Raw genomic sequence first — 9,460 nt, 5'->3', positions numbered from 1 at the left:
GGGGAGAACGGGGAGGAAGAGGAATGCTGGTGTTTCTGAATCTTTGGTTCCTGGGAAAAGTGGTGAGGTTATCATCGATTTTTCATCGTTTTTTTTGTTGTTCGGAAGAATGCATTTTCGCGGATTTCGTCTCATTTTCTAGTTTAGAAGCAGTTTCTTTACCCTTGTATCCATAGCATAAGTGGTAGATTGATTGCTGTTTTTTTTCTGTTCTCTCAAATTTTATTGTAAGCCTTGAGAAGATTCTTAAACTCGGTGGTTTTTTTAGTATAAAGCTACTCTCAACTAATTAACACTCGGTGAACTGATTTTACAAAAAAAAATACACTCAGTGAACTGAATTATCCTCCAGTTCAAAATTCCGGAACAAGGAATAGTATGCTCTTAATTTTTATCATGTGACATATTCTCATTACTGCTTTCCTTCAGCGATCACTTGTCTAAAATCTGAAACTTTCAGTATAAATACAATGTCTGCCTACTAGAGGCATTTGAGTATGACACAGTCAGGTCTTGAATAGTGATTTGATCCACAACGAAAAGGGCAATTCCGCATCAAAAAACAAATAACAGTTCAAGATCATCCAGATTTGAGAGATCTGTATCAAGAACTTCGGGTGAGGTGAGAACTAGAAAGAGAAAGAGAGCTAGGATAATGGGGATGTCTTGTTGGATATCTCCCCTTCTTGTCAGCAGGCCTATGGTTGATCTGCAACCACGATTCTTGAAACGACTTTGGAATAATGATGTCTTTTTGTCTCTCGTCCCCTCTTTATTTATAGGGTCGCGTTTCCTGCATGACTCTCCACCTGCTGATGTGGATCTCCCCCATTTCTTGGCCCGTCTCTGATACGTTCTTGAAAAGAATGTATCAGTCTTTTTTTTTCATGTTTTCCTTTTACCAGAGCCTATAGGAACCAATATAGGGTGTGGCCCTCCCCTTAGGAGGGCAGTCAGGACATAAAATTGAACTCGTCTGTGTACACTATCTATCTTAAGTCTGTCCCGCCTCTTCTCCTCTATTGTCAACATCTATTCTGCTGCTATCCCTTCCCCGTTTCCGTTCAGAAGCTATTATCCCTTCTGTTGGAGATATGGGCTGAATAAGTATATAAAAATAGAGACTAAAAGGCCCAAAGAGATTCTGGAGGTTATTGGGCCTTCCTAAGCTTCCATTGGGCTCCAAGCTCCTATCGGGCCCATTAATCACTACTAACGGCTAGTCAAACTAGCCATTAAGTAGCCGTTGGAGAACTAGCCGTTAGAGGCTAGTATAGAAGCGATAGATGTATTTAGTAATGTTGTTGTTGTTTTCTATTGAATAAAAGGGATTTCTTTCTGTTGCTTTCTGTTCCCTTCTATTTCACAATCATCAGCAAATCGACACCTTCCCTTTTTCCCTGCAAACCAGAGTCTCTCCATCGCTTCCAGTGATAATGACATGCAGGTTTGTATCAATACTCTCAGAGTCGTCCCCTCTTTTTTCGCATGCCACTCTGAGTTACGGAGGCTGCTATGGAAGAGCTCAATGACTATCTCTTTAATGTAGAGGAGTTGACGCCATATTCTGGCAGGGATGCAGAAGCTGAGGCCTCCTGCTTTGAGAAGGAGGCCAAACACCACAAGTGGGACAACTGGAAGGTCATATTAACAGCAAAATTGAGAATCATATTGGCAGGCCCAAGAGAGCTATCAACATGCGTGAGCCTGCGTCTCTCGTTGTCCTCCTCTCCAGTCAAGGCACATGGATGATGGCATCTGCAGTCACGCAGGGCGCAGCCACCGTTGCCCGAACCTGGTATGGCCCTCTTTTATCATTTCAAGCCCATCTGCCATCACTGGCAGTTCCAAAGGAAAGTATCTCCACCCTCCCTACCCGTCAATACCAGTGCGGCTGCCCTGGGAACTTCCCTGACAATCAACTGCACAAACTGAACACTGCATTGTTGCGAGGGTGAGGAGGCCCACCCAACTGCACAATCTTCTGTGTCTCCTCCTTGAACTTACCCTCTGGTGTCACTGACTGCCATTTTGGTATCCCGTACTGTCAGAGCAGTTATGTCAACAGGCCAGCTTGAATTATGGCTAGACATGGTCGTTCTGTTCTGTTCGTTTGAAATGAACAAAATATTCGCACAAAAGAACCGCACAGGGCCTTGTTCTTTGTTCTGCTCTCTTTTTTTCTTTAAACGAACAAAATTCGCGCACTCGCACAGAACTCGAACAAACTTCGCACAAAGCAAACAAAAGAATCGCACACGGGTCTGTGCGATGTTCTGTTCGAATTCGTTTTTGTTCTGTTCGGAAAACCAAACAGAACGAACAATTTTCACAAAAAAGAACAGAACGACCACATCTTATTATGGCACACTGAAGTGGGGATGTGCATCTGAAACCCCAGCATCTGGTATTTTGTTTACGGTTGTGCTGGTTGAGCTAACCTTGTTGAGCCCGATGGCCCTGTCTGCCGGGACAACCCAGGCCAGACCGGCTCTGCTTAGCTCGCCAGTCAAGCTGAGGGGGATGTATTGTCACGGGCCAATCACCTGTAGCCTAGGGCTTGCCACCACAGACACTTCAGGGGGATGAAACATTCGCCACATGCTGCCAGCCTGCCCACCCAAGGCCAGACCATCATGGCCAACACTTCCTCAACCCAGCTCACCCCTAGGTCCAAGCATCCGCCATGGATTCTCTGCCACCTCGATACACAACAGTGTATTGTAGTCCAACAACAATCTTGAAAAAATCTCGAATTGCAAAACCTCTAGGGCATGACCAATAGTAGAATCCAAAATCAAACGAATAGTATCAACGTCGCATCGAATAGAAGAAAAAAACGATGAGAAGATAGATGGAGAAGGATCTCCCTCCAGGTCGGTCTTTCCTCCTCCGGCCACGGTCGCCCGCTGCTCCGGCCTCCGGTCTCTACGACCGTCCTGATCTAGTAAAACAAACTCCCTGCCCTTTTCTTGCTCAGCTTGCTCTTTTAAAGGGTCTCTCACGTGCGGGCCCACACATGCCTGTAACTAATTTTCATTGTCTTTGGGCCCTCTCTGGTATTTTCGTGTGAGGAATGTATCACACCTCCACCCAATCACTTCTCCATGGTGCTCTTCTTGTCTGCCCACGATGCTACTTCTTGTCGTCATGCAAGGAGGTTGAAATGTCCGATCAGACCAGGCCAAAACTGACAGCCCGGTCTGTCAGGCTTGCTTAGCAGGGATCACAGCCAGACCAACTGTTGTCCGGCCTCAGCCTTACCAGCTCAGCTAACAGTGTTCTATGAGCTGATTAGTGGTGGCTCAACTTTACAGTTCAAATCAAAGTCCAACTACTGGGCAGTTGCTTTCCAATTGCTATCCAGCCAATGATATAATGTACTTCCTTCAGTTTTTCTGATACAGCTTCTTGTTGTATCTTTGATTCTTCTAATGTGCTCCAAAGATTTTCACTCAATAAACTGCAATAAAACGTCAAATATCAGGTATCAGCTTTGGGCTACAAACCTAGTCTTGGGTCTGGCAAAAGGCTGTCGTGGACTAGGCCCACCAATGTGAGGAAAGCCTTGTCCTTAAACTGGGAGTGATATTGATACAATCCCTAGTCCATCTTTCGGGGTATTTATGTCATTTCTGGCTTCTAGGACATTTGGGTCTATCCTTGTAATCCTCTTGTTATTTGATCTCTCTTTTCCTCCATTTCTCTTTTCTCGGTGAGCCAAGATGTCTAAACACCCTCCCCCTCTATTCCCATGATAAGATCATCGAGTTTTATAAAACCCCTTCAATTTTTTTTGAAAAAAAACTCCTTAATTTTGCTTTTCGAAAAAAATTCCTTAATTTTATTTTTTCGATATTTGATTACATAAATGATTTCCCATGAATCTTTTCATGACCGCTCTCTTAATGGTTCTTATTTTGTGCAGCTAAACTCAGAACAGTGAAAATCAGACAAAATTCTGCTGAGCTGGGCTCGTACTTTGTTGAATTTAGCCATGCTACGACCTCGCATTCAGCGTTGCCTATTAGAGCAAAATCTATTCATGTCTTAAAGCAGAGAAGATATCTTATATTGGATTCAACAGGAGACGTTCATCTTCTGCACTTGAATAAACAGGTGGCTTCAGAATCTTCAAGAGAAGAGTCTTTGGTGCGGTTGAACTGTTCCATGAGAGTACAGATGCTGGCGGCATATCCTGACCAGTCAAATAGTGGGTTGAATATTACTTTTTTACCCATTGCCTTTTATTTATTTACAAAAATAAATTGCTTGTGGATAACTGCAGGGGGGCAGATCATTTGGGTATCTGATGGGCTCCATTCTGTCCATGTCATGAAGTTGGCCGATGCTGGAGAATGTGATAAGGCTGATAAAATGTCTGGGGAAGTTTCAGGTCTCTTAGAGCAGGGGATGCATTTTCTGTTCATCAGAGATGAATTTAAATAACCTTAGTTTTTATTGGGTTTGTCTTAGCAATCCGTGCAATTTTAACGGGTGCAAAAATGAGGGATATTGCTGGTCTATCTGAAAATGCTGCTTTGATTCTACAAGAAGGTGAGTTTGCTTTCTTGACGTCAATTGAATGTCTTCTAATAATTATTTTTTGATTTTTACATCTAATTTTGTCACCGGAGTTGGTTCTGCTTCTGTAGGAGGCTTATTTCTCTATGAGATCACTGGAACTTGATTGTGGAGATTGGTGTAATGAGGTACTTCAGTCTTTCCAACCACCCATACTTTAGTATTGCATAAATCCATACTTCAGTCTTCCATCCATCCCGTCCATCCTTCCATCCGCACATTTCTGTCTGTCAATCCATCCCGTCTCTGTCAATCCATCTTTGTCTCTCTATCCGTCTGTCTATCTATCCATCTGATCATCCCAACAACCATCCATCAGTATGTCCATCCAGCCATCCCTCCATCCATCTGTCCATCCATCCAAACATCCCACATATCTGTCAGCCTGATTGTGTGTCGTTGACCATCTGTTCATCCCTTTGGTGTCATTCATTCATCCATCCATCCATCCATCCATCCATGTGATATAGAAGTCTTTCTTTTATTTTAATGATGAAACAAGAAAAAGCTGATGTGCCTTCCATCCTTTTGTTTAAGTGTCGGATGATCCCTCCATATGTCTCCCTTCTGCTCATATGTTCGTCCATTCCATCTCTTCTTGCATTAGTCCAACTGAAAAATGTTGCTTATTTGACAGGAATCTACTAATGAAGACAAAGAGAGGGGGATGCACTTTGTCGAAACACCCACCCTTCTAATTTTTCCAAGGCAAGGTAAAATAGAGCCTCATCATATTTTTTGAAGAAATTTTCATTTTTTGAATGCCTTCCTGGGTTTATGTTTTATTCTGGTGTATCAGTGGAGATTCGCTCAAGTCCTTTGCCCTTGGAAAATCTCCCTTCTCAAAAAGCAGTGTTTGTGAGATCAGAAGGAAGTGGGGAGATGGAAAGAGAAAATGGTTTCGCTATCTATAGAGTTCATCAGGCGTTGTTCATGAGGTTGTTCTTCTGCATTTAGTGAAATATGTTTGGAGAATCGAATTTGAGTGTTTTTTGTGCTATCTCCTGTAAGGATATTAACCAAGGATAAGAAGCACATCATTTGAAATCTATTTTACTCTCTTTAAATACTAGCTATAGCTCCGAAGGAAGGGATGTAAAAAGTCTTGAAAGGATCTTTCTCAAGTCTTTATGGATGGGAAATCCTTGCAACCTGGTCAAATTTATGACAGGATCCTACTGGGGATCTTATAAGATTGTAATGGTAATTGGTTGTATGTGCAAATACAATCATTCTTGTAGAACCAATTAAAAAATAGAGCCAGTACACTTGTCATTGATCAGAGTGGTAGAGAGTGCAAGGTTTTTGGAAGTAAATTGTTATATAGAAGATAAAAAGGAAAACAGTAATGACTTCAGTACCCTCTAGCTGCTCTACTTCGTGGAGTTCAATAAATAAGTGAAGGAAAAGGATAAAGGTCCCTAATGGGTGAAATGATGAAAAATTCCTATTTGAGGAGAAATGACTAAAATAATGTAAGCTGTAATGGGGGATCATTTCAATTTATAATTTTTCTGCATCTTGTGCTATTCTCTCTACGTTTCTTCATTCGTCGCATAAGAAAGAATGCATAAAAACTTTACCAAATTATTAACCTAACTCATTCTTATCCGTCCAACTTTTAGATAGTATGTAAAATAAAATTGAGCATATACCTAGCCTTCACTGTTCTACGTCATCTAAGTATTCAATAGGTTTATGGGATTCCATTTTAATCTATCGATTCTTAATAGCAGGATAGATATTACATTAATCTCATAAATTTTTCTTTGTTATTTTCACTCAGCTGATCTTAAATGTTTTCGAAATTTTCATAGATATTTGTGTATATAAGAAATTTTCAGACATCATATTCATTGGCAAAAAAATAAGTTGGAATCTATATATTTTCCTATTTTCTGACATCATATTCATATAGATAATTTTTTAAACCTATTACTGGTTTTCATGATTTTTTCTTGGGCTTATTTCTTATTCGGTCAGTTGTTGTAATATTGTCATTAATGATAATGGTCAATCATTGGCTACAACCAAAGGTTGACCTTTCCAACCATTGCAAACCATTATTGCATCATGATTCACAATGCCATAATATGCATGTTATTTTAACATTTCACTCTTTCTTCTAATGCATAGGAATGCAGGCATGAAGAAAAAGCCCAAATTTATTTGCAATAAAAGATATGGATGCATGAGACTCTGGCTAGGGCCACAAAACTAGGAGAGTAAAATTACCATAAATTTGAAGACAAACATGGGCACAAGTCAATGTCAGAAAATCAGGGCTTTAAAACCAATACAAATGCAACCTGAACATTTGAAAAGGATTGTACACATGGCTTTGTGAGAATAATTGACCAGTGAATATTCTGAGAAACTGAGAATGCCTTTGATCGACAGTTTAACTTAAAATCGTCTGGCAACCTGAGGATCCCTACAAACATGCTGACAATATGAGTCGTGGATTGATATAGAGAGAGAAAAATATCTGTAAGATTTGATGCAAGTTTGAAAATCCAATGTGTGAAGATCTAGAAAGTGCTTCTTTCTGATAGTTTGAGTAGACTTTATCTTTCTCCCCTCTACCCTTCTATACTTCTGGATTTATAATTACATCTCCCTATATCCATGTAAAGTCCATGTTGGAATTGCTTCAATTTCATTAGGCCGAGTGCAATCGAGTGAGTTCAAACCTCAACAAGTCTCCTAGTGCAATTATTTATTGTAGTTGGAAGAGAAAAGATAAGTGGAGAGGCTCTACAGAAGTTGAATATTGCCTTGATCTTTGCAGAATATAAGAATCCACTTTATTAAACTTATATTGTCATCATGATCTCAACACCATTCCATCCATATCCATGCATTCGTCATTATCTATCCCTCCATTCCTATCCATACATTATATATGCATACGTCATTATCAGTCCATCCATCCGTTTGCATGCATCTGTCACTATCTATCCATCTGTTCATATCTATGTAACCTGTGAATATTTCTCATCATTCATTGTGATTCCTTATCTTGTGATTCAATCCAAAGTAATGTTTGGTGGCCTAAGCGCAATTGAGTCATAGATCCATTCACCTCAGTAAGTGCCAGGCTGAGCAGGAAGCATCCAGAGCTGAAGAAGCTGGTGGAAAGGAGAAGAAGAAGTCCCTTGGGCATTGGAGGGTGTGACAAAGAGGTTACCTCCTTATTTCTCCTGTTTCACTCTTTTCTGTTCATCTTTTGTCTTTTGGTTAGTCTTGAATCAGCTAGCCAATATCCAAACGGTTCCAATGCATCCAACCACGCTCCAAAATTCATTCTAAAACTCATTCTAGAGTGAATTTAGTGCACTCCATTTTTTTCTCTCTCCTCCACCAAGCCACTTTCCCCATTTGGCATCCGGACTTAGCCAAATTTTGACTAAGTCCAGAGCGCCGGCCTGTTTCATTTCCTATTTTGTTTTGGCTTTAAAATACTCCTTAAAAATCCCAAAAAATTATTTTCTACCTACTAATATTAGTATAATATTATAATTATATTTTAACTTTCTTTGTTTTATATTTTTATTTAATTAGTTATTCATCCTCATATGTAGTAAACCTACTTCTAAAATTATTAAAAAATATATAACTAAAGCACAAATTCTTAAGGAAAAACCCTTGCTCCCTGTGGATTGACCCTTACTCTCCGTATGCTAGTAAGGTTATTATAAATTTTTATTTTTTTAATTCGGATAAACCAACGACACTAATTAGTGAAGTTAGCTCAATACTAATTACCCCAAAATCTGAGTTATCAACTGGCGCCGTTGCCGGGGAGCACGGTGATTTTTTTTAGTGAATTTGTATTTTTTTTCTCCTTTGCCGAAGTTGAGGGCTGCTAACTCTCAATAAACGGTACTTCTAATTACTTTTTTGGAGATTGATGGTCTTAACAAGGTCTAAGGTTGGGACTAGTGCTGAGGAAGATCTAGACACTCAATATCCTGCCCTTCCTGCAACACTTACCGCTAAAGATAAAGAAGAAGTCGATATGGCAGAAGATGGTTAGCCACAACAAGGGAGGAGGAGGACGATGCTGGATAGATCTACTCCGTCAGGAAGTCTAAGGCAAACCGGCATCAACATCACTATAGGTGAGGGGGTTATGTTTAGGTATGACAATGCCCTACTTAACTCGCTCCCTGAATTTACTAGTGATTCTTCTCAAAACCCCTTAGAATTTCTTGATGATTTTCACATTCGATGTTCCTCGCAAAATATTTCTGGTTTAACTACTTAAGCATTGAAAATGAAATATTTTCCACTTAATTTAAAAGATAAGGCTTTTGCATGGTACAGAAATTTAGGCATAACATTTAAATCATGGGAAGAAATGCAAAATAAATTTCTCTATAAATATTATCCACTTTCCAAAACTAACTTTTATAGAAAATAAATTCAGAAATTTTATCCCCATGATCATGAAGCATTTAGTGAAGCATGAGAACGGTTCAATGAATTAATCCAAAAATGCCCTCACTATGGAATAGAAAAATGTCAGCTAGCTGATTTTTTTATGAATCACTTCCTGATAATTTTAAAAGCAAAGTGAATCAAATAGCTGGTGGCTCATTCTATATGGCTTATGAGGATGAAGTTTTTGATCTTTTGGAACGGATGGCGGAAACTGACCAGCATGAAGTAGGATCAAGTCAAAATGGAAGAAACACCAACCCAAAACGAGGGGGGGTGCTGCAAGTAACTTTAAGGGAAGCTGATCTTCATGCAGGGATAAGAGAAACCAACAAGAAGCTTGAAGAATTGACTTCTACTCTAAAGAAGGCTTTTCTCCCTAACTCACCCCTTGTGAAAGCAAATATTTGGTCTTTATGTCAACTAGGAGAGG

General features: G+C 39.8%; 1 protein-coding gene and 1 pseudogene across 2 annotated transcripts in view; one reads left to right on the top strand and one right to left on the bottom strand.

Moving 5' to 3' along the window:
* Window positions 1–5,635, top strand: part of LOC144703522 (uncharacterized) — a 6,433-nt gene extending 798 nt beyond the window's left edge. Inside the window, exons 1-7 of one of the 2 annotated variants that reach the window (XM_078575699.1) lie at window positions 1–62; window positions 3,929–4,213; window positions 4,289–4,396; window positions 4,477–4,557; window positions 4,656–4,712; window positions 5,222–5,292; window positions 5,384–5,635. The exon at window positions 1–62 is cut by the window's left edge and continues 798 nt beyond it. In XM_078575699.1, the coding sequence (XP_078431825.1) occupies window positions 1–62; window positions 3,929–4,213; window positions 4,289–4,396; window positions 4,477–4,557; window positions 4,656–4,690 (571 nt within the window). In that variant the 3' untranslated portion in view covers window positions 4,691–4,712; window positions 5,222–5,292; window positions 5,384–5,635. Of the gene's footprint in view, window positions 63–3,928; window positions 4,214–4,288; window positions 4,397–4,476; window positions 4,558–4,655; window positions 4,713–5,221; window positions 5,298–5,383 lie in introns of both variants that reach the window. The other variant, XM_078575698.1, reaches the window with a different exon arrangement.
* Window positions 5,636–9,008: 3,373 nt separating this feature from the next.
* LOC144704025 (small nucleolar RNA R71) lies at window positions 9,009–9,102 on the bottom strand (annotated as a pseudogene).
* Window positions 9,103–9,460: the final 358 nt, after the last annotated feature.

This window comes from Wolffia australiana, chromosome 5 (assembly GCF_029677425.1).
Source record: "Wolffia australiana isolate 7733 chromosome 5, ASM2967742v1".
Lineage (NCBI taxonomy): Eukaryota > Viridiplantae > Streptophyta > Magnoliopsida > Alismatales > Araceae > Wolffia > Wolffia australiana.
This window is presented reverse-complemented; position numbering and strand designations above follow the sequence as displayed.